The sequence below is a fragment of the Dryas octopetala genome, chromosome 4, assembly GCF_963921425.1.
Source record: "Dryas octopetala chromosome 4, drDryOcto1.1, whole genome shotgun sequence".
Lineage (NCBI taxonomy): Eukaryota > Viridiplantae > Streptophyta > Magnoliopsida > Rosales > Rosaceae > Dryas > Dryas octopetala.
In genome coordinates this window covers 22,008,049-22,034,645 of record NC_141369.1, presented here as the reverse complement: position 1 = coordinate 22,034,645, position 26,597 = coordinate 22,008,049, and the positions used below count along the sequence as shown (strand labels likewise).

Below are 26,597 nucleotides of genomic sequence, written 5' to 3'. Positions count from 1 at the left end.
ATTAAGAAACAAATAATAATAAGCAGGACGAAAATGGTTATGTGGCCCAACCATAGCTACCTATTGCATGAAAATTGTCCACACAGGCCATGGTTATGTGGTCCGAGCATCACATAATAACTTGTTTTGAGGCCTCGGAAGTCATTAATTAAGGGATTTTTTTTGGGTCAATTAATTAAGGGATTTGGAAAAAGCTGATCTTTGACTTTTAGCCACTGATGAACATGTGCATGACTCTTGACCTGTACAGCCGCCCAAGTCCACCCTCTATCAAATGACCACAAGCGTATCAGCTGGAAATTTTCTTGTGGCCTCTCTATTAAGATATAGGCCCATATCAGAATACATTTACTTCCTTTCCTTACGTTATGCCCATTGAAGAATACATTTACTTCCTTACGTTATGGTTTTTTTTCCTTTATTGTATATTCATGATTGTATAGCCTATTTATCTGTACAATGACAGATTGTAAATTAATGAAACATTATTCCTTTCCAAAAAGACTATCTCTCTGGTGTCGTTTTCACATGGTATCAGAGCAATTCCTCTGAATTTTCTATCCTAAGAAAACTTCCAGAATCTTCAATGGCCGGAGAAGATGGATCTTCACAAGACGATGGAAAGAAGATCAGTGACAACAAAAGTGTTGAAGGATTCAATGATCCTTCAAGCCCTTATTACAATCATCATTCTGACCATCCTGGAATGGTTTTAGTATCGAAACCATTAGTTGGTGATAATTACGGTACCTGGAGCCGATCATAGTTATTTTGGTTCATTGAAACATTCTGAAATTATTTTGGTTCACTGAAACATTAGTATTCTTCTGAAATTATTTTGGTTCACTGAAACATTCCTTCCCATCTCAAACCATTTCCAAGATTATTTCCAACATTCCTTCCAGGCTGCTCTTGGCAACCTGCTTTCTTTTGATATTATCATTCATTTACCAAAAACAACAACTTGTCTGTTATGGACGTTTTTTGTGCAGCCTTGGATAACAAAACCAAGCCAAAGTTGGTGCTTTGCATTCTTTTATTATGCCTATATCTCAAGACCCAAATCTCCCTTGCAGCTGATACCATCACAGCAAACCAATCTCTCTCTGGTGATCAAACCATTGTCTCTGCAGGTGGAGTTTTTGAACTGGGTTTCTTCAAACCAGGTAATGTTTCAAACTACTACATAGGCATCTGGTACTACAAGAAAGTAGTATCTGAGCAGACCATAGTTTGGATGGCAAATAGGGAACACCCAGTTTCTGATAGATTTTCTTCAGTTTTGAGTATCTCAGATGATAATTTAGTCCTCTTTAATGAATCCAAAAGTCCAATTTGGTCCACAAATGTCACCTCCACCACCACCACCTCAGGTCCTATACAAGCAGTTCTTTTAGATAATGGAAACCTTGTCTTAAGAGCTGGGTCTAGTTCATCACAGCCTTTATGGCAAAGTTTTGATCATCCAGCCCATACATGGTGATGCAAATTCTCGTAAGGTAGATGCAACAACTTAGATAAGCTGATCTGGCTGATCAAGTGCTTTGCTGGATGATGAAGTGGATGCTGGTTGAGATCTTCCTGTAGACAAAAACAAGATCAAAGGAGATGGACCGGTGTGGTACCAGCCAAACACACTCCGATGATGAAATCAGTGGTGGTGTTTGATGGTGGGTGAGGAAGAACAAAGGAAGAACTTGGGAGAATGGGAAGAACAAGGCAAATGTTCTGGGTTATTCTCAGAAAGTTGGGTATGCTCTTGGGAGAGTAGGAATTTTTGTGTAAGTGTTTTTTAGGTAGATTTGTAGTAGTCTTTTTGCACATATGACTTGATATATATAAGCAAAGGAAACCTTAATGAGTAAGATACCTGCATGTGAATGAATGGTTGCCAGAGACCCACGCACCTGGTCAGACCTAGTTGCATGCTCAGCTGCTTGCTTCCTCAGCATTCAATGCTGCATTGAATGCTCCATTAAATGCAAGGTTGGAAGGTCCAGGCAAACTGCCCAGCAGTCATGAATGCAGACTGGGTATTCTATCTGTCAGAAGATTGTGTCAGATGCATTCAAGTGTGGCGGTTCGTCCCAGCACGATCTTCCTGGAAATGGCGGCGGAGGGCCGAGCCGAACCGGACAGATGTTCTTTCTGCGTTTGCGTGAAGTCCATGTGTGATCGGATCGGACATGGAATTCAAGACCGAGCCGACCCAAAAGATAGGGACCCCTTCGAGCCCTAACTGGCCGACGCTAGAGCTCGAAAGGAGACCACTTCAGTGCCGAGCCGAGCCGAGATGACCGTGGAAAGATGGACACTCGATCCCTTGGAAGATCATCGGTTCGGCTCGGACCGAACATGGAGGGCCCGGCACGGAGACCGGTCCGAGCTGGCAAAGGGAGTGCTGATGTGGAGGTCAAAGTTTGACCACTGAGAGTCAACTCCGAGGTAGGCGTTGACCAGCCACGTGTCGAACCGTGATTGGTTGTTTGGATTGGTGTGGGTTTTCCCACAAACAGGAGTCCCCCAGCTTCCGATCCGAGCAGACAGTGGTGGATTGGAAGTTGAAGTGTAAGGACAATTCCAAAGATAGCACGTTACTTGATCTGAGCCGATCCCCACAGGCCCATGTTCCCGAAGACCCGAACACATGACGACTTGTGATTGGCCAAAATATCTCAGGGACATGTGAAGGGACGTTTGATTTCTGCATGGGGGAACGTAAGGGTCACTTCATTTATGGGTATTTTTGAATGCTTGACAGGTGTCAAGATCTGGCATGTGAAGCGCCAGAAATGAAGGGCTGAGATCAGTTTGCATGGGGGTATAAATCATGCTTTTCTCTCTCTTCCCTCACACTTTCATCTTCAGTTTCTTCCTCTCTCTGCGAAACCTCTCTCTCTCGCCGCGAATTTCAATCTCTCACCGCCGTCTGAGAGGTTGTCCGATCCCGATTTTGACTAGACACGGTCGTGGGCGAGGTGGTTCCGAGTGTGTAAGGGGCGGAGACTTTGGGCGGAGGAAAACCAGTAAGTGATTCTCCTCCTTTTTGAGTTTTCTGCATTTTCGGGTTTTGGGTGTGTGTTCTTGAGAGTTCTTGAGAAAAACCACTTTTTGATTCAAAAAGCAAGAGAGAGAAAGGTGAGAAAGTGTTTGTAATGTCCGAGACTGATTCAAGTGGTCGGCTCGGCTCGGGGGAAGCCTTCGAGGGAGATAGTGAGGCCGAGGTGAGCCGAAGCCCATCTGCGGGTGAGGCCGAGCCGAGCCGAAGCCCACCTACGGGTGAGGCGAGTTGGGACGGGTTGTCCGAAGAGTTGGACGAGGCCGGCTCGGCATTGAATCGCAATCCGGGTGGAGAGCGCCGAGCCCGAGGGGATCAGGAAAACCCCGAGATATTGAGTTCCGACTGGGAACAAGGCACGGCCGAAGGAGGTGACGAAGAACCTCTTGACGTCGAGCCGATCGCCACCATCCCGAGCAGACTCACTTCAGGCTCGGATGAGAGGGATAGGGGTCACGAGGCGTCAACCTCGGCTCAGGGGGTGACGGGAAGTCCGATCGACCCGGACTTCTACGAGGAACTGGCGTGGAAGGCCGATCAGATCCCCAATGAGATGACCGAGTACCATCTCAGGGACTTGAGGAATAGGTACTCGGTTCCCGACTCCGTGTTGATGAGGTTGCCGACCGAGGGGGAGAAGCCGAGCCGACCCCCGGTAGGATGGGTGACCATGTACCCGGAGATGTTTGAGAATGGGGTTCGGCTTCCCCTGCACACCTTCCTGCAGGACTGGCTCGCGACGATCGGCGCGGCGCCGCACCAACTGAATCCAAATGTATACAGGATCATCCTATCTATGCACATCTTGTGGCACAAAGTGCACAAGTGTGTGCCACACAAGGATATCCTGTTCTGCAATTACGCGCTGAGGTCGAAGCAGAGCGAGCTCGGATTCTACAACCTCCAGGCGTACTCGGGGCCACTCTTCGGTGGGAATCCCTCCTCCCAGAAGACATGGAAGAAAAGATACTTCTTTGTCTCTGGGGATTGGGAGTTCGCCGATCCGAACAGAATCACCTCGGCTCGGGTCCCCAGAGCTTTTAGAATTCCAGGTGGGCATTGGGAGTTTGGGGCCGGTCCGAGGACAATTTGCATATGTCTTGTGATAATTGTATTTTTCCTAACTCTTTTTGGTTTCGCCTTTGCAGTTAGCTGGGGCAAGTACAAGCTCCGAGGCGAGCTGAAGGACCAGATCGCCGCGATTAGGGACTCACCAGCAGAGTACTTGTCAACCAAGTTTCTGCTCGGGGAAACCCAGATCAGACTGAGCGGGATCTCCTGGTTTGTGCCCAGGTGGAATCCTAGGGCCGAAAGGGGAATGGCGCCCACCGAACTGGAGACTCGCCTTAGGAGGAGGGCGGCTCGGAGCGTCCAGAAGAAAGCAGCGGGGCGGCCCCCTGCCGAGCGGTCCAGGCTCCTGCCCCAGCGGCAGCTCAGCCCAGATCTCCTGCGCCGAGACCGGTTCGGCAAGCAGAGAAGAGGAAGGCTCCCCAGACCGAGGCCCTGGTGGAGAAGAGGGCTCGGGCCGAGCCCGGCGGTTCTGGTGCCGGAGCGTCTGGTTCGGCGCCCCTGAAGGCGGTGGAGGTAGACCCCCGCCTCGAGCCGTTCGTCACGGGCCTTAAGCGCGTGATGACCGCGAGGGTGCAGGAGGGGCTGTGGACCGATCATGGCGAGCCGGGCTTCAGCCACCAGACTCTGATCACATCCCGCCAGGCCATGTTGGTAAGTCTCTTTTACTTCGGATTTCGTCTATTCGCTCGGTTCGGATTAGTAATGAATTTGTTTATCTTTTTCTTGCAGCTCGCCATGAGGCAGTTCGAAGCTGCCAAGGCCGCCGTCGATGCCGAGGCGAAACTGGAGAGGTTTCGGGCACGAATCCTGGAGCTAAAAGAGAAGCTGGCCGAGGCCGAGCGGACGGTCAATGCCGAGCGTGAACGGTCGGAGGGTCTGCAGTCCAGGCTGGCCGGGAAGGAGGAGGAGGTCGCTCGGCTCGGCAAGGAGCTTGCATCTTCAGAGCAAAATGTGGCTGACTTGAGGCACTATGTCGGCGATCTCCAGCGAGACGTCGAGGCTGCCGAACGGAGGGTCGAAAATGCCGAACTCCGACGTCGAGCTGAAGTGCCGAGCGCCCAGGCACTGGCTGATGCCCATTTTGATGGGTATCAGGAGCTCTTGGAGGCGATCAAATCGAAGAGGCCGGACTGGGATGTCTCATTCCTTGGCGAGTCCGATGACGATGAAGACACCCAGGGAAGTCAACAGGATGAGCTTCCTCCTCCCGATCGCCAAGTCCGCGCCGAAGTCGAGCCGACTCCGGAAGATCCTCCACTGCCTGCATACGAGCCGACCCCGATTCCCCCAGTCCCCGAATCCGATCCTAATGATGAGATGCAGATCGGCGGGGTTGAGGTGGTGCAGCTCGGCGAGGAGACGCCTGAGGAGTCTACCGAGCCGATCCAGGAGGGCCCTGCCGAGCGATCTGCATGATAGCTGATTTTGTTTAACTTTCATGTTGTCTTGTTTTTGTTTTTTGTTCCCGAGCCGAAGTGTGGCTCGGGTTTAATTGTTTTTGGAACAATTTGTATTTGGTTTTATGTTATTTATTTATCAGTATTTTCTTTATATGATACAAGTTGCTGTCAGTTCGGCTCGGAAATTAAGCTAAAGACAAAACTAATAACACATGGACAAGAAAAATGATAAAAGTGAAAAATAGTAAAGGCATTTTGAGATCGGCGCGGCATGCCGATCGCAATGAAAATGAATGGTAATGATAAATTAGAACTTGTCTTCGGATCAGCTTGATAAGCATAACCAAGATAAGTAAAAATTTAAAGACCCTAGTCATCTCGGATGGGCTCGGCATACCCATTGAGATATTTAGGAATGCAGTTTTTTGAGAAAAATATTCAAACCTACTTTCAGATCGGCTCGGCATGCACGATGAAAGTTTTGGTTGGAGTGTATATTTTTCTTTTAGAAATATCCTGTTGAACGTTAGGACTGTAGGAAGTCACTTCGGCTCAGACAGGGATTTTTATAGACCTGATAAGTCTGTACCATGCCGAGCATTGGGCCGAAAGTGGCGCGCTAGCTCGGCACGGGAGTTTATAGACCTGATGAGTCTGTAATATGCCGAGCATCGGGCCGGAAATGGCGCGCCAGCTCGACACATGAGTTTATAGACCTGATGAGTCTGTAATATGCCGAGCATCGGGCCGGAAATGGCGCGCCCGCTCGACACATGAGTTTATAGACCTGATGAGTCTGTAATATGCCGAGCATCGGGCCGGAAATGGCGCGCCCGCTCGACACATGAGTTTATAGACCTGATGAGTCTGTAATGCACCGAGCGTCGGGCCGAAAATGGCACTTCGGCTCGGCACATGGGTTTACTATTTTTTCGAAGAAAACACTTATATCTTTCCTCTTTGTTGGAAGTGTATAGGAGTAGAGTCCCCAGTGTTTGCTTCGAAAAATAAGAAGAAAAATGAGTAGAAATGTGTTCATCTTTTCATTGATTGGAATGGGTGTTAGGTCGGACAGCCCCCGATCCTAACTACATTTTTACTGGTAATAAGTCTTCAAGTGTTCAGCGTTCCAGCTATGCTTGAGAGGCTTACCAGCCAGAGTGGCCAAGTTGTAAGTGCCGGGCTTGACTATGCCCGTGATTCTATATGGTCCGGTCCAGTTCGGATCGAATGAGCTCTCCTTGATGGCAAGGGGATTCTTTTTCATGACGAGATTGCCCAATCCGAAGCTTCTGGGTCTGACCCTTTGATTGTAGTATTTGGCTACCCTCTGTTGGTAAGCGGCTCGGCAGAGATTGGCGTCGGTTCGCCTCTCCTCGATCATGTCTAGGCCGAGCCGAAGTCCGGTGTCATTGGTCTCGGGATTGTACGTGCCGGTCCGGAATGAAGGAGTCCCCATTTCGACCGGGACGACAGCGTCAGTTCCGAACGCCAATGCATAGGGTGTTTCCTTCGTGGAGTTGCGATAGGAAGTTCGGTAGGACCAAAGCGCCTCTGGCAGGAGTTCAGGCCAATTTCCCTTAGCATTATCTAGTTTAGTCTTGAGGGTCTTCTTGATGATCTTGTTGATGGCCTCGACCTGTCCGTTCGACTGTGGATGGTAAGGCGCGGTGAAGCGCAAGTTGATGTTCAGACGTGAACAAAAACTCCTGAATTTCTTGCAGTCGAACTGCTTGCCATTGTCCGCAATGATGGTGTGCGGCATGCCGAACCGGCAAATGATGTTCTTCCAGACGAAGGTCTCCATCCGTTCGGCTGTGGTTGTGGCTAGGGGCTCGGCCTCGGCCCATTTGGTGAAGTAGTCGACTGCTACCACCGCCATGGTGACTTGCCCTTTCGCCTTCGGCATAGGGCCGATCAGATCGAGTCCCCACTGCGCGAACGGCCAGGGGCTGGATATGGAGGTCAGCAACTGGGGAGGTTGATGGGGAACCGCGGCAAATTGCTGGCATTTGATACAAGCGCGAGGGAGATGATCTGCGTCCTTGTTCAGCGTTGGCCAGAAGTAACCCTGTCTGATCGTCTTGTAGGCGAGGGCTCTTCCTCCAGAGTGGTTTCCGCATATCCCCTCGTGGATTTCTCTCAGCACATCCTGACCTTCTTGGGGAGTGACACACCGCAAGTAAGGCAGGGAGAAACTCCTCTTGTAGAGCTGACCATCGATCATGCTGAACCGAGCCGACCTCGTTTTGGTGAGGCGTGCCTTGTCCCTTTCTGGGGGGAGGATTCCGGAGACCAAGTAGGTGATGATCGGCGTCATCCAGTTCGGCTCGGCCTCGGTTTCGGCGGTGCTAGGTCTGTCCAGGATTTCGACTGGAACATGCCTGGCGGATCCGGTGTCTGTGGCCGAAGCCAGGCGTGCCAAGGCGTCGGCCCTGCAGTTTTCTGCTCTCGGGATTTGGGATATTTTGTATTCGTGGAAGTTCCCGAGCAGCAAACGGGTCTTCTCGAGATAGGCAGTCATGCTAGGCTCCCGAGTCTCATACTCTCCCAAAATCTGATTGACGATTAGCTGGGAGTCGCTGAAGATGTTTAGTTTGGTCGCGCCGAGCTCCTTTGCCAATCTGAGCCCGGCGATGAGTGCCTCATACTCTGCTTCATTGTTTGATGCTTGAAATCTGAAGCGAAGAGCATATTCCATCACAACTTGTTCTGGGGAGATCAGAACAAGCCCGGCTCCGCTTCCCATGGCGTTGGAAGATCCGTCCACATAGAGGGTCCAGGTGAGGAGATCTACCTGGCCGTGTTCGCCGATAGTGTTTGGATCGAACGCCGTTGGCATATCGTCGGTGCGCGGTGGATCCTCCGTCGAGGTGGTCGACTCACAGATGAAGTCCGACATGGCTTGACCTTTGATGGCCGTCCTGGGACGGTAGATGATGTCAAACTCGCCGAGCTTGATTGACCACTTGATGAGCCGACCCGAAGTCTCGGGTTTTGCTAGGATTTGTCTGAGCGGCTGATCCGTCAAGACAACGATTGAATGAGCCTGGAAGTAGGGTCTCAGTTTCCGAGCCGAGCTGACCAGGGCGAGAGCCATCTTCTCGAATTTTGGATACCTGGTCTCGGCATCGGCGAGGGCTCGGCTCGTGTAGAAGACGGGGTGTTGTACACCGCCGACCTCTCTCACCAGAACCGAGCTGAGAGCCGAGTCTGAAACAGAAAGGTAGAGGAAAAGTTCTTCACCTTCCTCCGGTTTGGATAATATGGGAGGTTCCCCCATGTGCCTTTTCAGATCTTGAAAGGCCTGCTCACATTGGGGGGTCCATTCTATGCTCTTCCCTGCTCCCCTTAAGGCTTTGAAGAAAGGGAGGCACTGGTCGGTGGATTTCGAGATGAACCGGTTCAGGGCGACAACTCTTCCAGTCAGACTCTGGATTTCCTTGCGTGTCCTTGGGGACTTCATGTTGATCAAAGCCTGGATCTTCTCCGGATTGGCTTCAATCCCCCGTTGGCTGACCAGGTAGCCCAGGAACTTTCCTGACCGAACCCCAAAGACACATTTGGCTGGGTTCAGCCGCATCTGATACTCCTTCAGGACTCCGAACATGTCTGAGAGGTCCTTGACGTGATCGTCCGCCTTGATGCTCTTGACCAGCATGTCATCCACGTAAACCTCTACGGATTTGCCGATGGAAGATCTGAACATGTGGTTGACCAGCCTTTGGTAGGTGGCTCCGGCGTTCTTGAGGCCGAAGGGCATGACCTTATAACAGTACATGCCGCGATCCGTTATGAAGGATGTGCCTTCCTGGTCGGACTTGTGCATCAGGATCTGGTTGTATCCAGAGTAGGCGTCCATGAAGCTGAGGAGCTGATGTCCTGCTGTTGCGTCGACGAGCTGATCTATTCTGGGCAAGGGAAAGCTATCCTTGGGACAAGCCCTATTCAGATCGGTGAAGTCCACGCACATCCTCCACTTCCCGTTGTTCTTTTTCACCATGACCACGTTGGCAAGCCAGTCGGGGTAGTTGACTTCCCGGATGAACCCGTTGTTTTGCAACTTGGTTACCTCTTCAGCCATGGCGGCGTATCGGACCGGATCGTCTGACCTCCTCTTCTGACGGACCGGTTTGCATCCCGGGTCAGTGTTCAGCCTGTGGGTGATCACGTCAGACGATATGCCTGGCATGTCATCGTAAGACCAGGCGAACACTTCCGCGTTGGCACGGAGGAAGTCAATTATGGCGGAGCGCTGCTCGGGGCTGATCTGAGTCCCCACTCGGACGAGCCGATCCGGTGTCTCGGCTGAGATCGGCACTTCCTCCCAAGCCTCGGCGGGGAGGGGCCGAGAATCTGAGCTCGGCTCGGAAGTGAAGTCGAATGTCTCCGCCCTCGGCCACCTGCCCGAATCGGCGATGGAGTCAAGTTCCTGCGAGTTCGGCAGCTGACCCTTCTGCTTAATCGAAGCGGCGTAGCATGACCGAGCCGAGCACTGGTCTCCCTGAATGACGATGCAGTCGTCGCCCACCGGACATTTGATGAGGAGGTTGGCGTAATGGACGATGCAGTCAAGGTCGACTAGAGCCGGTCTGCCCAGAATGATGTTGTAGGCTGACGGCCGCTTGACGACAATGAAGTACGTCATGCAGGTTTTCTTGATCGGCCCCTTCCCGAGCGAAAGGGGAAGGTAGATGTGTCCGAGGGGCTGAACCACTTCTCCCCCGAACCCGACCAAGGCAGGTGTATCGGTCTCCAGCTTGTCCTCGCCGATGCCCATCTGCGCGAACGCAGAGTGGTAGAGGATGTTGACTGAGCTCCCTCCATCGACGAAGGAGCGTGCGATGGTTGTCCCGGCCACCTCAGCCACTATGACGACCGGATCATAGTGGGGGAAGATGATCTCGTTTGCCTCGTTCGGCCCAAAGGTGACCGGTGCCCAGTCCTTCCGCTGTCTTTTGGAAGTGCTGGGCTGACCTGCCTGGATCGACAGGGACTCGTGAGCTTGAGCCGCCTGTCTGACATACTCCTTCTGGGATCGGTTCGAGCTCCCCACGAAGGTCGGTCCCCCCCCGATCGATCCGATGGCAGCATCCCGGACGTCGATGGTATTGGTGGGCTTCTTCGGCGCGGCCTTGGGTACCCTAGGCCCACCGGCCAGGAATTGATTGATCTTACCCGCCCGGGCAAGAGTCTCAATCCCGTCGCGGAGGGCGTAGCAATCACCCGTGACGTGGCCATGATTGGAGTGGTATTTGTAGAAGACGCCCTCCCTGATTTTGTCTGGGGGAGGTCCCTTGATCTCCCTGGCAGCTGGGAGTTGATCTTTGACCTTGGAGTAGATTGCCTCCAGACCGGCGTTGAGGGGAGTGTACTCCGTGTACTGGACAAACTTGGGTCCCTTGCCCAGAAGTTGGCGTGGCTCCTCGGTCCTGGTCTTCTTGGATTGGACCTGGGGTTTGGGACTTGCAACCTCTCCCTCCTTTCTTTTGGTCGAGGTTGGCCTGGGATTCAGGGCCTCCACCTGAGCGTCCCACTCCTCAGCCCGTGCCCACTTAGTGGCTTCGGCAGAAAGCTCATCGTAAGTGGAGGGAGGATTCCTCATTAGGTGGGAGCGGAGTCCCCCGGCGTGCAGACCCTGCATGAGGGCATTCTTCGCTGACCTGTCGTCGCAATCGTCGCACTTCGTATATTCGATGTTGAAGCGGATCAGATAGGCCTTGAGGCTCTCCCCTTCCTGCTGCTTGATGAGCGACATATCGTTCAAGTTGTAGAGTCGTTCGGATACAACCCGATATCTCGCCAGGAAGGCCCTCCGGAGGTCGGAGAAAGAGTCGATGGAGTTTGGTTGGAGGGTTCGGAACCAACCCCGAGCCGAGCCCTTCAAGGTCGAAGGGAAGATTCTGCACTTTGTGGCTTCAGATGCCTGGCGGGCCTCCATGGCGTATCTGAAGCTGTCAAGATGGTCGTAGGGATCCTTGGTCCCGTCGTACTGATCCATCTTGGGGGGCTTGGTGTCGCGGGAGACCTCAGCATCCATGATCCTGCTGGTGTACGGAAGGGGGAGTTCCTCTCCGTGGTCGGCTCTACCGGTGTACCCCCTGGAGACCTCGACATGTCCGAGCCGATCGTGGACGCTTCGTATTTGGTCCTGGACCAAAGTCCGAACAAGATTTTCCACATTAGGCGGGGTCGGCTCGGCCACATTTTCCCCTGAGCACTCGGCCTGGTTGCCGAGTCTCTCACTCACCGGCTGACGAGTGAGCCTCTCGCTCGCCGGTTGTCGATCCGACATGATCATGGTAGATCCCAGTCGGTCGCTCACTGATCGCCTCCCCGAGTGAGCTTCTGATGGGGAAGGATCCTGGCTGGCGATAGGGCCGAGTCTATTCCGAATCGGGCCCCTAGTTTCGGCCGAACCGGCTGGACTGTTGGCTCCCAACCTTGATTGGGCCGGGGGTCGTCGGTTTGTATTCGGGTCGGCACGGTCTCCGCCCGAATTCCTGGGGGCATGCTTCCCGAAAGCCGCCTGTTTTTGCTGAAGAAGACGGTGGGCGTTCAGGCATTCGGCCTGTTCGGCCGGGGGCATGTCCTCGAAACCCGGGAAGACGTAATCAGAATCCTGCCGATCGGTCTGGTCGTTCGGCCCGGCAGGAATACTTTGCCGAGAAGGAGACGGTGAAAGGACCTCCTGCTCGGTTCGGGTCCGGCGTGATCGGAAACCCGATCCCCCACTGTTCTCGAGCTGAGCACGATGGCGTGCAAGTTCCCCGGCCAGCTCGGCTTGTTTTGCGAGCAGCTCATTATTCTGCTTCAGGAGTGCATTCTCAGCGGCCAGGTGTCGCTGACTCTCCTTAAGGAGTTTGTGAGCGGCTCGGATTTTGGAGGAACCTTTGGACTTTGGCGTCCTGGGGAGTTGTGCTCCCCTCGTTTTCTCAGGTGTCTCAGGCTAATGTTGTTCATCATTCTGAGACGCTCCTGAAGAAGAACTGGTGTCCCGAAAGATGGTAGTCATGATGACTTGCGTGAAGGAAGAGCTTAGCGTTTGCGGTGATGAACACAACGGCTGAAGTCAGTTTCCCACAGACGGCGCCAATCTGTTGATGCAAATTCTCGTAAGGTAGATGCAACAACTTAGATAAGCTGATCTGGCTGATCAAGTGCTTTGCTGGATGATGAAGTGGATGCTGGTTGAGATCTTCCTGTAGACAAAAACAAGATCAAAGGAGATGGACCGGTGTGGTACCAGCCAAACACACTCCGATGATGAAATCAGTGGTGGTGTTTGATGGTGGGTGAGGAAGAACAAAGGAAGAACTTGGGAGAATGGGAAGAACAAGGCAAATGTTCTGGGTTATTCTCAGCAAGTTGGGTATGCTCTTGGGAGAGTAGGAATTTTTGTGTAAGTGTTTTTTAGGTAGATTTGTAGTAGTCTTTTTGCACATATGACTTGATATATATAAGCAAAGGAAACCTTAATGAGTAAGATACCTGCATGTGAATGAATGGTTGCCAGAGACCCACGCACCTGGTCAGACCTAGTTGCATGCTCAGCTGCTTGCTTCCTCAGCATTCAATGCTGCATTGAATGCTCCATTAAATGCAAGGTTGGAAGGTCCAGGCAAACTGCCCAGCAGTCATGAATGCAGACTGGGTATTCTATCTGTCAGAAGATTGTGTCAGATGCATTCAAGTGTGGCGGTTCGTCCCAGCACGATCTTCCTGGAAATGGCGGCGGAGGGCCGAGCCGAACCGGACAGATGTTCTTTCTGCGTTTGCGTGAAGTCCATGTGTGATCGGATCGGACATGGAATTCAAGACCGAGCCGACCCAAAAGATAGGGACCCCTTCGAGCCCTAACTGGCCGACGCTAGAGCTCGAAAGGAGACCACTTCAGTGCCGAGCCGAGCCGAGATGACCGTGGAAAGATGGACACTCGATCCCTTGGAAGATCATCGGTTCGGCTCGGACCGAACATGGAGGGCCCGGCACGGAGACCGGTCCGAGCTGGCAAAGGGAGTGCTGATGTGGAGGTCAAAGTTTGACCACTGAGAGTCAACTCCGAGGTAGGCGTTGACCAGCCACGTGTCGAACCGTGATTGGTTGTTTGGATTGGTGTGGGTTTTCCCACAAACACATGGTTACCAGGAAGTAGAATTGGCTTCAACACTGTTACCAATCAAACCCAAATGCTCACTTCATGGAAGAACTTAGAGGACCCTGCACCAGGCCTTTTCTCTCTTGAGCTAGACCCAAATGGAAGCAACTCATATGTCGTACTGTGGAATAGGTCTAAACAGTATTGGACCAGTGGATCATGGGATGAAAAATCTCGTATTTTCAGCTTGGTTCCTGAAATGAGGCTGAATTCTCGTATGTTCAATTTCAGCTATGTTACAAACAAAAACGAAAGTTATTTCACCTATTTCTTTAATGATCCTAAAATTATATCTCGATTCGTGATGCCTGTCTCGGGCCAGATTCAGCAACTGTCATGGTTGGAGCCTTCCCGGCAATGGAAATTGTTTTGGTCTCAACCGAGAAAACAATGTGAAGTCTATGCCTATTGTGGGTCATTTGCCAGTTGCAATGAGAAATCCCTCCCCTTCTGTACTTGTTTCAGGGGTTTTGAGCCAAAGTCGCAGAGTGATTGGGATCTGCAGGATTACTCTGGTGGGTGTTCAACCTGTGAGAAAGACCGGTTTTTTGAGATGCCAAGCATGTCATTGACTGAAAACAAACAGTCTGTGGAGGCTGGGAGTATTGAGGATTGTGGATCAGTCTGCTTAAGCAAATGCTCTTGCACAGCTTATGCTTATGACAGCAGTGGATGTTCTTTATGGACTGGAGAACTCTTGGGTCTGCAACAACTCGCAGCAGGTGACAGTGATGGAAGAACTTTATACATCAGACTTCCAGCTTCTGATATCAAAAGTAATACGGGAATGATTATTGGTTTTCTTGTGGGTGACAATTATTTGGACAATCATTTTTATTGCTCAATGGGATCTTTTTCTTTTCTTTACAGGTGGTAACGGTCATGCTGGCAAGCGGTCCCTAGTAATTGCAACAGTCTCAGCAACAGCGGGATTGCTTGCAATAATATTTGGCTATTTCTTATGGAAGAAAAATTTTGGAAAGGGAAGGTACTACTTGCACTCTGTCTCTCTGTCTCTCTGTCTCTCTCACCTGTGCAGGCACACGGGTCTAGTAATCTAAACAAAAGATTCTCTAAAAATATTTACATAGGAGGAAGTATGGTGAAACAATAAGTGCTGCTAGTGCTGGAGGTGGAAAGAATGATACAGAACTACCGCTCTTTGGTTTAAGGAGTATATTATTAGCTACACACAACTTCTCTGAAGCTAATAAACTGGGGGAGGGAGGATTTGGCCCTGTTTATAAGGTGACACTTCCACAGTAATTAAATTCCTTTAAATTCAAGTGCATTGTTCTACATTTTGTACTTTCCTTAATAAATTTTCTCTATGTATCGAATTTTTCTTCCACTGCAGGGGATTTTGCATGAAAATCAACAAGTAGCCATAAAAAGGCTGTCAAAGAAGTCTAGGCAAGGACATGAGGAGTTCATGAATGAGTTAAAGCTTATAGTCAAGCTCCAACATACCGATCTTGTTAGGCTCTTGGGTTGCTGCAATGAAGAGGAGGAATTGATATTGATCTATGAGTACATGCCCAATCGAAGTTTGGACAAATTTTTGTTTGGTATGCGCTCATCACTTCTAAGATTAATAATTCTTTGATATTTTTGATTTCTGGGACGTCAAATTTGATTACTTTTTTGCAACATCTTTTTCTTGTTCTTGTGTGCAAAAGCTGTGCAAGGCATTTAAACAATATTGTTCCAACATCTAAAAGAAAAAAGAAAATCACTTAGCTCATTTCTTCGTGGTTTATCCAATCAGATCCATCTGAAAAGACAAAATTGGATTGGGGTAAACGTTTTCGAATTATAGAAGGTATCGCTCAAGGATTACTGTACATCCACAACTATTCTAGATTGAAAATCATTCACAGGGATCTAAAAGCAAGTAATATTCTGTTGGATGGAAAAATGAACCCAAAAATTTCAGACTTTGGACTGGCAAAGATTTTTGAGATAAATCAAACTGAAGCAAATACCAACAGAGTTGTTGGTACATTGTAAGTACATATAGGCTGTCACATGTTTTCATTCACTTAAACCTTGTGCAACCACTACTCTTGCTCACTTCTCTATGATTAATTCATGCAGTGGCTATATGTCACCTGAGTATGCACGTTATGGTCATTTCTCTGAGAAATTAGATGTATTTAGTTTTGGAGTGTTGTTGTTGGAGATTGTAAGTGGAATGAAGAATGCTGCTTTTTATCGTTTTGAACATTCACCAACTCTTGCCGGATGGGTAAGTATTAAAAATTCTAGTTCCTTTTAGTTTTTTACTGAAATTAGAGATTCTAATTTATTCCTAAAATTGCAATCAACTATAAGCCGAGACAGATGAGTTGCAATCAACTAAGTAAGTTTTGTAGCCCACAAGTCTGAGCCTCCATCTCCAACCCACCTTTCAGCCTGCAACATACTATAAGCTTCAAAATATGTTAACAGTTATGAAAGATTGATAGGTTCATTTGTTGAATGTTAGGCATGGAAATTATGGCAAGAAGATAGAGGAATGGTGGTGATTGATGAGTCAGTTAGGGAAACATGCCGGCCTCATGAAGCTTTAAGGTGTATCCATTTAGGGTTTTTGTGCGTTCAAGAAGCTCCAGCTGATCGACCTACAATGTCATCCGTAATTCATATGCTGCAGAGCAATGAAGCTACATCACTTCCGCCTTTTAAAGAACCTGCTTTTTCAACACATAGGAATTCTAGTGCTGCTGTTTCTGCTCAAACACCTATTAGATATTCCAACAATACAATCACCATGAGTATTCCAGAAGGTCGATAGGAGGTTCAATATTGTTTCCTTTCCTCAACAAAGTGAAGGAAGAAGGAAGACACTGAGTATGTGCAATGATTGAGGGTCAATTCAATTCAATTCAAGCTTTATTGACCCCGCGTCAATAATTGAATTGACATGAAACAGTTTTACTGCAATTGTTCAAGTCAATACCTATATGTTTTTTAATCATTCTTTGTATATTCTCTTATAAATTAAAATCTATAAATGTAATTATTTTAAAAATTATACCATTGAAAATGTCTTGCTAAAATCTTTCAAATGAGCCTAATATTTAATATTTTTAAATAATTTTAAATTAATACAGAAAAAGAATACTAAATTTTGACAAAGAAAATTGAAAAAGTTTCGACAAAAAAAAATGGACAGAGTTTCGCACGATCAGATGTTGTCAAATGTACACTCTCTCTCCTCACATGCATCTTATTTTTCAAGGCTTAGGCCGTGCTTAGTTTGGTGCTTAGCTTTGAATAACTAATCAGATATTCCCTGCCTGCAATGATTGAAATTTGAAAACCCTTCGTACATGCGCTTCCAGAGTATTATTACCATTCATTGTAATAAAGCAAGACATAATGTCTGATAAATAAAAAGAAAGCAAGAAGAAAATGGTTATGTAGCCCAATCAAAGCTACATATTGCATCCCCCGGGCAAAAAAAAAAAAAAGCTTCTTTAACACATTTATTAGAGAAACTTATCTATCCCTTATTTATCCATTGTGTCTCACATATTGCACATAACATTTATATAAAAAAAAGAAATACACTATGCAAGTTGTCACAATCAACAATGGCAAGTTTGACAGTGTCCAGTGATGGGGGGAAATTCCTTCAAAATACACCTTGGGCTTAGTTGGACTTCAATATTTTTATGTTTACATGCCCTAGCTTGAACTTAAAGGCTTTAATTAGGCTTCACAATTTATAGTGTTTCAACTTTCAACTAAGGTCCGTTGATAATCCCAAGTTCAAGGAAGATCTTTGCTTGGTTTTGATCTTGCTACCAACCCATAATGCCGGGTGGGGTGTCCTACTAACCTGAGGGTAGATGCATGTCCATCCATTCTCAGGCTTTAGGGGGTGCTTAGTTTGGTCTTAAGACTCTTACTACTAAATAGTTGCGAATAGATCATGACCACCTCGTTCACTTGACACAACTGTATATCTTGTCTAATTATAAGCCCATGTTACAACTTACAAGGCTCGATAGCTCAAAGAACATCTTTAATTAGTACGTGGGAGCTTTTAGTTTTGACTTTTGAGACCTCGGAAGCTACGTACCGACGGACAAGGACAAACATATAATATATATGACTTTTAGCCAGCCACTGATGGACTTGAGGATGGACATGACATGACCCAACTAGTTTAATTCTGGAAATCTAATTTCAATTAAAGTCATGGGAAGAAACAATGAGAAGCTTCAAACATACCAGAATCTCAGAATTCAGTCCAAGTCCTCCATATTCCAGCTGCAGAGCTATATATAGCTGGCTGCTCTAAATGAATGGCTCAGTTAACAACATTAATATTTTTGGTGTCCCTATTAACACTTGCAGCACTACTATTTTCGGTACATCTTCACACTTGCACTATTAACATCAGGTAATTCATAATAGCGATGATAAATACAAGTAGATGTCAATTAGTATGTAAATATGTACATTAATTGTTGGTGTGAATCACGTACGTACAGAAGTGGTGTCAACGACTTTCACAATTGCAAACAAGTGCAACTACACGGTGTGGCCCACACGAGGTATACCTCAACATAAATATATGAGGTATACTTTATTGGGGCCCACACGAGTCGTTTTGTGTCATCCGAACCATTCATTTTTTACATCTCCATTGATAGATCATCCTTGCAAAAAATCAGCCAAATCGGAAATCATTTGCCTATCTAACTTTGATCAAATAAATGGATGAACCAAATATTTTCGATGAAACCGTCCATTTGTTTTATCAAAGTTAGATAAGTAAATAATTTTCGATTTGGCTAATTTTTTGCAAGAATGATCTATCAATGGAGATGTAAAAAATGAACGGTTCGGATCGACACAAAACGACTCATGTGAGCCCAAATAGGGTATACCTCAATAGAAGGAGCCTGTATATATATATATATACAGAACAACCTGGAAAGAATGAACTACCACTCTTCGGTTTAAGGAGCATATTAGCTGCTACAAACAACTTCTCTGAAGCAAATAAATTGGGAGAGGGAGGATTTGGCCCTGTTTATAAGGTGACACTTACACAATAGTCTGCTCTAAATGCAAGTGCATTGTTCTTCATTTTTTATTTTTCTTAATAACATCTTTAATCAATTTTGATTGTTAAGGATGTGGTTCTTTTTGTATTGGATTTTTCTTTGTTTACAGGGGATTTTGCTTGATAATCAAGAAGTAGCAATAAAAAGGCTGTCAAAGAAGTCTGGGCAAGGGCATAAGGAGTTCATGAATGAGTCAAAGCTTATAGCCAAGCTCCTTCATACCAATCTTGTTAGGCTCTTGGGTTGCTGTATTGAAGAGGAGGAGATGATATTGATCTATGAGTACATGCCTAATCGAAGTTTGGACAAATTTTTGTTTGGTATGTGCTCATCACTTCTTAGATTACTAATTCTTTGATATTTTTAATTTATGGGGCATCAAATTTGATTATCTTTTTGCAAGATCTTTTTCTTGTGTACAAAAGCTGTGCAATACAATTCAACAATTAAAAAGTAAATCACTTTGGCTCGTTCTTTTTCATGGTTTATCCAAACAGATCCATTTGAAAAAAAACAAATTTGGACTGGGATACACGCATTCGAATTATAGAAGGTATTGCTCAAGGATTACTTTACATCCACAAGCACTCTAGATTGAAAATCATTCACAGGGACCTAATTAAAGCAAGTAATGTCCTGTTGGATGGAACAATGAACCCCAAAATTTCAAACTTTGGAATGGCAAAGATTTTCGAGATAAATCAAACTGAAGCAAATACCAACAGGGTTGTAGGGACATAGTAAGTATATATAGGCTAACACATGTTTTCTATCATTTAAACCTTTTGTGACAACTACTCTTGCTCACTTCTCTGTTATTAATTCATGTAGCGGCTACATGTCACCTGAGTATTCACGTTATAACCATTTCTCTGAGAAATTAGATGTATTTAGCTTTGGAGTGCTGCTATTGGAGATTGTAACCGGGAAAAAGAATGCTGCTTTTTATCATTTTGAACATTCACTAACTTTTGCTGGATGGGTAAGTAATAGAAATTCTCGTTCTCTTTTTTCTTAGACCAAAATTGGAAATTCTAATTATTCCCAAAATTGCAATCAACTATTAGGCATGGAAACTATGGAATGATGGTAGAGAAATGGAGGTGATTGATGAATCAGTAAGGGAAACATGCCGGCCTCATGAAGCTTTAAGGCTTATACAAGTAGGGTTTTTGTGTGTTCAAGAAGCTCCAGCTGATCGACCAACAATGTCTTCGGTAATTCTCATGCTGGGCAATGAAGCTACTTCACTTCCACCTTCCAAAGAAGCTGCCTTTTCGACACATAAGAATTCAAGTGCTGCTGGTTCTTCTTCTCAAACAGCTATTACCATTTATTCAAACAATGCAGTCACCACTAGTATGCTAGAAGGTCGATAGAGGTTCAATATTGTTTTCTTTCCTCAGGACATTTAAAGTCAGATATATAAAGGAAAAGGAAAACACTGTGACAAGTGCTGACAACAATCAACTGTGCAAGAATTTGACAATGTAAGAGCGAATAACCTTCTTCAAGATATATCCAGATGTCCAGATGTCCTAGCTTACTGCCTACCATATCTAGACTGCTAGTCTGCTAGAAGGTTGGAAGAGCAATGACTAACCTGATGAGGAAATAGAGAGGTGACCGCTGGTGGCTTCTCATATAAAAGTCTGAACAAGCCAATAGTTTTAGTATTTGACGGTAAGGAAAACAGAGGAGGAATTAAGAAAAACAACTTTTGACAAACAAATGGGGGAGGTCATACACGGCTAAGACACGTATACAGCAAAAAGCAATGGTGTATATATTCAGTATTCTTTGCGTATTTTTCTTGTGTTTATAACTTTTATTATCATGTTGTGTTTTTTCTTTAAAATATTGTTTTCTATTAAAAAGGGAAAATTCGATCTGTATAGAATATAGATCGTTTGTGTCATAGAACAGTTGAATATGTATAATATTAAATATTAATGGTGCCGATACAATGTGGTATATGTGCACAATTGTTAATTTGTATGTGAATCATCACCCTTTTGTTTCTTTAGCAAGAAAGGGGGCAGTAATGCTTGACTTCAATCTACAATTAATTGACAAATGGAAAGCAGGTATAGCAATTTCATGTTCACATGCTCTTTCAATATGTAGCTCTTTTTGATATATAAAAGAATAACCTCTACAAAGAGTTTAGAACAACCTTCTACCCTAAGCAAAATAGGATGAGATTCTTGATGCCAATAAGATCGTTTACTATACGGAACAAAAGCCTATCTTAGTGGAATATTTTTTTTTTTAGTTATAAGCAATATATGTTTATGCAAGCTAATTCATCCGAACACTTAAAAATAAATTAATGTATATAAACGCCTAAAACATTGCAGCCGTTGGATCGAATTCAACTACAATGTTGTACACACTCTCATGCCTAAATTTAACTTTCTTCCTTCTTCTTCTTCTTTTTTTTTGGGGGGGGGGGGGGGGGGGGGGGGTTGGGATAAAAATTAATTGGTGTGAATGTGTGATATTGAAATTTAAGTTCAATTTCAACCCTCATCTAAAAGAATTGATAAAAAATAAAATTAAATATAGAAATCTTATGCAACTTTACTTATATTTATAAAGAATTTTGCAGTAGAGTTCCTACATTTTCCGGGAAAGAGAATGACCGACTCTTAACCCAACCAGAAAAGAGGCTTTGGGCTTTGACCACCTTTTCACTCTCATTCTCATGTGAACAGGTTAAGTTATAACTTATAACTAACTTACACCCAAGCGGGGAAGGTCAAAACTCAAAAGGGTCAGACAATATAAAGTCTAAGCTCATGCAAGATGACAATAATACCCCTGACAAACAAGTGATGAAAGTCAAATTCCAAACACAACAATGCCCCTAGTATGACCAATTCCTTTCACTACTCGTTTGCATAGAGAGAAGGGCACCGGCCCCTAATATATGAAATGACAAAAGTAGCCCTGACAAGTTTCTGAGAAAGAGAGGTGACAATTGCTGCTGGCTTTTGCAGTTTGTTGTAAGGAATCAAAGCTAGCCGACCAGCAATTAACCGCCTGTTCCTCTGCTGTCATTCACTGGGAGACCCCTCCTCTTCCAAGAAACCCCTTCCACTTTCCACCCTCCTTCCCCTTCCCTTATATAAATTCATTCATTCACTCCCATGTTTCCCTCAGACAACCACATCCATTTCTCTCAGAGAAGAGCTTTTTGTACAAGAAATTGAGATCAGTAATGGCAGCTGGAGGAATTGGGAATAAAAGGGTTGGTGTTGATTTCGAAGATTTGCTACCGGAGATGGCGGACAAGCTTGGCGGTGAGGGCCTGATCAGGGAGCTGTGCAATGGGTTTCAGCTGCTGATGGACAAGGACAAGGAGGTCATTACACTCGAGAGCCTGAGGAGGAACTCTGCTGTTCTGGGTCTGCAGGACTTGAGAGAGGACGAGCTGGTGAGTATGGTGAGGGAAGGTGACTTGGACGGTGATGGGGCCCTCAACCAGATGGAGTTCTGCGTTTTGATGTTCAGGCTCAGTCCTGAGTTGATGGAGGAGTCTTGGTTTTGGCTTGAACAGGGTCTGCAAGAGGAGCTCAACAGCAACAAGAGACCTCGGTCTTAATTCATTCATTGATGGTTTATTGCGAGACAGAGGAAGAGGAATGCTCGATAAGCTAACAATTGATCATTAATTTGTGTGTAGAAATTAAGGAAGAGTGTTGGTTTGGTTGCATTCATTGATGTTGTAAAACATTGCCTTTGGCAATTGGCATAGAGTCTTTCTTTCCATCTTCATTTACTTCATCACCATCGTCATTATTCATTCTGAAACTGATGAAATACAGAGAGATTACTTACTAGAAATAACAAACACCTTCGTATTTGTACATTTTGATCTTGTTTTAGTATTTTGGGTGCATAGGAGCACTTCATTTGGATACCAATTCTGGTGCCTTCAATACTTATGATCATGTATATGATCCTTCCCATTACTACAATGATTTTCCCTTTATTAATATTGGCATTGGTAAGAAACTAAATGTAAGCAATATCTAATACAAAGAATATAAATTATATCTTATTCATTAAAAAATGCTTTAAATATTCATTGCACGAGGAGCCTGCAGAGCTGCAGCTACATTGGATGTGCTGATTTAAAGTTTAAAAATTTTGTCTATTCCACGATGGTGCCGTGGCCGGTCTTGGTTTTTTTTTTTTTTTTTTTAATCTTATAAAACTCTATCACTGCACTAGAGTTATAAGGCCTCACAATCACATATTTAAATCACTTAATTAGTACTTATCTAACAAAACTAATGCATTGGTTGTTAGCTATCTTCTGGTTTGTTAATCAAGAATTTTTTAACACGGGGTTAATGCGAAATATGAGAGAGTTTCGGAGATTCTCTCAAATCCCACCATTCCACATTAGAAAAGATCTTGTTTGTTAATTGGGGTTCTTGTTGGATCTCACAGAGACAACTAGTACTTTAACTAATAAATATATCTAGGCATCATTCAATGAATCCAGTATATATATGTCATACAGGGTACTAAATCGATCCATCAGATTTAAACCTGGTTATGTGAAATTTTTTAGTTTTCTATAGATCCATCACAAGAGTTCATGAAATTTATATATAGAGCCGTTGGAACATGTCAAATTGAATACATTGTTACATAACAAGCACCAAGATCTACTAGAGACCAGCACTGAGGAAATTAGGAGGAACGTCGAAGGTGTCCACATCCAAAAGACAAGTGCCTGCTTCCCCTGTCTGCGCTGATCAATATTGAATTTAAAAACGTTTCCTATGATTCTAGAGTGATATTATATATACCATTGTTAAGTTGACCATGCATCCAACTAACTCTATTTGAAGGTCAGAAAATACAAGCCCACAATTTGAGCTAGTCAAGGCCCCCATGTGGAATTTGACATGGAATGGCCATTGTGGGTTTGGCAAGGCAAAGATACAAGAGTCCAAGACCTAGGTGAAGCGACATATATGTGAACTCAATTGAGCCTGAATTTCTTGGCCCGGCCCATTCCTCCTACAACCAAATAGGCAAATTGCACCAGATCACACCAATGGTCGTGTGATGCCATCTAGTACTGTCTCTCTTACAATCATCTCATTACGTGAATAACACGTGATATATGGCAGTTTTGAAAAGAGATGTATATATATACGACTGTCTCATCCAAACAATTTTGCTTCCTATCCCAGATAATTTAGGTAGATTTGGCATATATAGTTCTTGGGATCCTTGTAATCATATATATGCAAAGAAAATTGACGAATTTTTTTTTTCTTTTAATTTGTTGCCAATACAAAACTGAGTTCACTCATATACATAGTAGCCTTGTAGGTTTTGATTTTCCGGCATACAAATTACAAAAAATTTGCTAATGCTTACCATATAATTTACTTGGGCCCAATCTAGCTACTTCACACATGACAGCTACTTCTAGTAGAATATAAGAGAGAAAGCATTAGTAAAGAAAATGCAAATATATATATATATATATATTCAAAAAAGAAGTCAAAGAATTAATGTATTACAAGAGCTTAGTGGAATGCAATTTTAGCATTGGAAGAAGCCCAAGAAAACCCCATCATCTGTGACCTAATCTTTTGTCGATGCAGAGAATATCTAGCTTTGCAGTGTCCAGTGCACAGAATCATTTCTTGCAAGGCCTTTCCATGCTTGAGCAAGAATTTTGCTAGACTCACTTCATTCTCACACTCTAAAAACCCATGAATCTTCACTATCTTAAGGTGCTGTAAGAAGGACTTCAAGGTTTGGGTTTGAGATTCCCAGTACTTCTCCTCCTCCGAGCTAGACATGTCCCACAAATCCTTATTCCATTGCTATAACAAATTAAGAAAATTAGCTTTTGATATTGATATTAATAATGAGTAAATTAATTAATTAATTTCTCATTAATTTATATATATGTAAATAATACTTACTCTCCTTTCAATCTTGTAATCGTTAATAATATTGAGAATGAGAGTGTGCAGCATAGGAGAGCTCCTGAATATGCAGGCCAATCCAGGCACATTGTTCTTGTTGAAACCCGTATGCAACTCCAAGGATTTGAGATTGTTAAATGGATGCAAATAAACTGCAAAATAATTACTGTTTGACAGAATCTGCAACAATGTAACGCTGACATGCATTAATTAAATCGATCTTAATTATAACACTGAAAGCATTTTAATTCTTGTGTTGATTAAGTACCTCGATAGATTGGGTTTCGAGTGTCAAGCAATGAGCATGAGAGAGTCCCATAAAAAGATTGGACACAGTCTGAAGCTTGGGCGCACTAACATCCTGATCACGGAGTAGGAAGAAGCCAATGCAGGCCTCATGCAGAGAAGTCAAAGTGTCGAGAGAGCAATTATCAGTAATGGCATTATGTTCCCAAAGCATGACTTTGAGTCTTGGGGCACTAATCTTCACCCAAGTCTTATCAACATAAGCATCAAAACAGCTGACGATCCGCAGTCTCTCCAACTTGGCACCCGAAATATCCAGGCCCTGTAACTGAAAACACTTCTCCAGCGTAAAGTCTTGGAGCGCCCTGCACCCGACGCGCAGATGCTTCAATCCAAAACACGCGTCGAGACTCAATTTGTTTAGTAGAGGAAAAGAGGAGTCGGAGAACATGTCATGGAGGGAGGGCTGGTTGTACAAGATCATCAGAGACAGCGAAAGCGACCGGAGGGATTTGAACCCGCTGCTCATCACGGACGACGGAGGGAGTCGGAACCCGGGGTACCGAGACTTCACTTTCAACACGCGGAGGGACTCGCTGCCGATCACGCACCGCGGCAAGTTGAAGTAATCCTCTGTGGCCACCTCCACGTCCAGCTCCTGCACGTTGCGCCGGATGGCCAGCCGCATCAGCCCGTTCAGCCGGGAGAAGCTCAGCCGCGCGCGGAACCGGAGGATTCGAATGTCCGACTGCTTCTCGCGGAGGCGAAGGACTTGTGTCATGAACTCGGTTTCTTTGCCGTTGATCTGACATTTTGATGATGCTGCTGCTGCTGATCGCCTCCGCATCAGACTGCTGGACGAGATTCGGCTCGTAAAGTCCAGGTCCGGGAACGACGACCAGAGCCAACGCCACCGTTTTGAAAGGACGCTGCTTTGGGCCACCGTTTTGATCGGGAGGAGGAACAGAATCTGGTGGAGGACGGCGTCGGGGAGGTCGCTGATGCGGTCCTTCATGTCCTCATCGTCATCACCGCCTGCATTTTCTTTGCTCATCATGAAGAGCTTCCTCTTCTTCGCAGCAGATCTTGTTTCCATGGAATTAATATTTCTTGTGATGATTTTGTTTGTGTTTCGATGACTTACATTAGGGTTTGAATGGTTCAAAGATTGGAATGTGGAACTGAGGTCATCGAGATCGAACGACAACAGCAATTGAGTATTTGAGTTTGTTTCAAGATACTACTATTGAGTTAATTAATTAATTAATTAAATTAAATTGAGTTTTCTAATTCAAAAATATTACAATCCATTATCCATTTCAGTTTTGACTTTTGATAAACCACTTTTTAAATTTATATTATTATTACAAATTCTTAAATTAAAATTTTTAATATTATTAAGAACGAACTAAAACTTTAAAACAATTTTAATCGATAGAGATATCATAACATGGATACCATATGCTTAAATGAATAAATGTGCGTAACTAGTAATTAACAAATAATTATTCAGAATGAAAATTGTGTTGTGTCATTTCATTCTCGTATATAGTTACGCACATGCATCCATACGAAAGCTAAGACAGAGACTCGTTTTATTTTATCAAACAAATT

At 45.3% G+C, this 26,597-nt stretch overlaps 4 protein-coding genes and 1 pseudogene across 4 annotated transcripts; 4 read left to right on the top strand and 1 right to left on the bottom strand.

Annotated features, from left to right (window-relative positions):
* Window positions 1–829: 829 nt before the first annotated feature.
* Window positions 830–14,780, top strand: LOC147288216 (G-type lectin S-receptor-like serine/threonine-protein kinase At2g19130). The gene is made up of 3 exons (XM_086241432.1): window positions 830–1,481; window positions 13,672–14,463; window positions 14,558–14,780. Exons 1-3 carry the CDS (start codon window positions 974–976, stop codon window positions 14,746–14,748), a joined length of 1,491 nt encoding a protein of 496 aa, XP_086097558.1. The 5' UTR covers window positions 830–973; the 3' UTR covers window positions 14,749–14,780.
* On the top strand, window positions 14,780–16,724 carry LOC147288215 (cysteine-rich receptor-like protein kinase 10). The gene is made up of 5 exons (XM_086241434.1): window positions 14,780–14,935; window positions 15,045–15,255; window positions 15,456–15,693; window positions 15,785–15,935; window positions 16,176–16,724. Exons 2-5 carry the CDS (start codon window positions 15,120–15,122, stop codon window positions 16,482–16,484), a joined length of 834 nt encoding a protein of 277 aa, XP_086097560.1. The 5' UTR covers window positions 14,780–14,935; window positions 15,045–15,119; the 3' UTR covers window positions 16,485–16,724.
* Window positions 16,725–18,642: 1,918 nt separating this feature from the next.
* LOC147288214 (cysteine-rich receptor-like protein kinase 10) lies at window positions 18,643–20,150 on the top strand. Its single transcript, XM_086241436.1, has 5 exons — window positions 18,643–18,744; window positions 18,881–19,095; window positions 19,269–19,511; window positions 19,603–19,753; window positions 19,839–20,150. Exons 3-5 carry the CDS (start codon window positions 19,423–19,425, stop codon window positions 20,148–20,150), a joined length of 552 nt encoding a protein of 183 aa, XP_086097562.1. The 5' UTR covers window positions 18,643–18,744; window positions 18,881–19,095; window positions 19,269–19,422.
* A 1,702-nt stretch (window positions 20,151–21,852) lies between these two features.
* LOC147288213 (calcium-binding protein PBP1 pseudogene) lies at window positions 21,853–22,645 on the top strand (annotated as a pseudogene).
* Window positions 22,646–24,329: 1,684 nt separating this feature from the next.
* On the bottom strand, window positions 24,330–26,079 carry LOC147288212 (Protein with RNI-like/FBD-like domain). The gene is made up of 3 exons (XM_086241431.1): window positions 25,006–26,079; window positions 24,735–24,917; window positions 24,330–24,632 (listed from the first exon to the last, which is right to left on the bottom strand). Exons 1-3 carry the CDS (start codon window positions 26,077–26,079, stop codon window positions 24,330–24,332), a joined length of 1,560 nt encoding a protein of 519 aa, XP_086097557.1.
* Between the last annotated feature and the right edge of the window lie 518 nt (window positions 26,080–26,597).

What these genes read in the sequence shown, in the direction of transcription:
- LOC147288212 (XM_086241431.1), bottom strand. Translation starts at nt 26,079, where the DNA reads ATGGAAACAAGATCTGCTGCGAAGAAGAGGAAGCTCTTCATGATGAGC. An exon ending in TCGAAACCCAATCTATCGAG is followed by an intron (nt 24,918 to 25,005) that starts GTACTTAATCAA and finishes ACATTGTTGCAG; the next exon opens with ATTCTGTCAAACAGTAATTA. An exon ending in ATTACAAGATTGAAAGGAGA is followed by an intron (nt 24,633 to 24,734) that starts GTAAGTATTATT and finishes AATTTGTTATAG; the next exon opens with CAATGGAATAAGGATTTGTG.
- LOC147288214 (XM_086241436.1), top strand. Translation starts at nt 19,423, where the DNA reads ATGAACCCCAAAATTTCAAACTTTGGAATGGCAAAGATTTTCGAGATA. An exon ending in AACAGGGTTGTAGGGACATA is followed by an intron (nt 19,512 to 19,602) that starts GTAAGTATATAT and finishes TAATTCATGTAG; the next exon opens with CGGCTACATGTCACCTGAGT. An exon ending in CACTAACTTTTGCTGGATGG is followed by an intron (nt 19,754 to 19,838) that starts GTAAGTAATAGA and finishes ATCAACTATTAG; the next exon opens with GCATGGAAACTATGGAATGA.
- LOC147288216 (XM_086241432.1), top strand. Translation starts at nt 974, where the DNA reads ATGGACGTTTTTTGTGCAGCCTTGGATAACAAAACCAAGCCAAAGTTG. An exon ending in TCATCCAGCCCATACATGGT is followed by an intron (nt 1,482 to 13,671) that starts GATGCAAATTCT and finishes CAAACACATGGT; the next exon opens with TACCAGGAAGTAGAATTGGC. An exon ending in TCCAGCTTCTGATATCAAAA is followed by an intron (nt 14,464 to 14,557) that starts GTAATACGGGAA and finishes TTTTCTTTACAG; the next exon opens with GTGGTAACGGTCATGCTGGC.
- LOC147288215 (XM_086241434.1), top strand. Translation starts at nt 15,120, where the DNA reads ATGAATGAGTTAAAGCTTATAGTCAAGCTCCAACATACCGATCTTGTT. An exon ending in TTTGGACAAATTTTTGTTTG is followed by an intron (nt 15,256 to 15,455) that starts GTATGCGCTCAT and finishes TTATCCAATCAG; the next exon opens with ATCCATCTGAAAAGACAAAA. An exon ending in CACCAACTCTTGCCGGATGG is followed by an intron (nt 15,936 to 16,175) that starts GTAAGTATTAAA and finishes GTTGAATGTTAG; the next exon opens with GCATGGAAATTATGGCAAGA.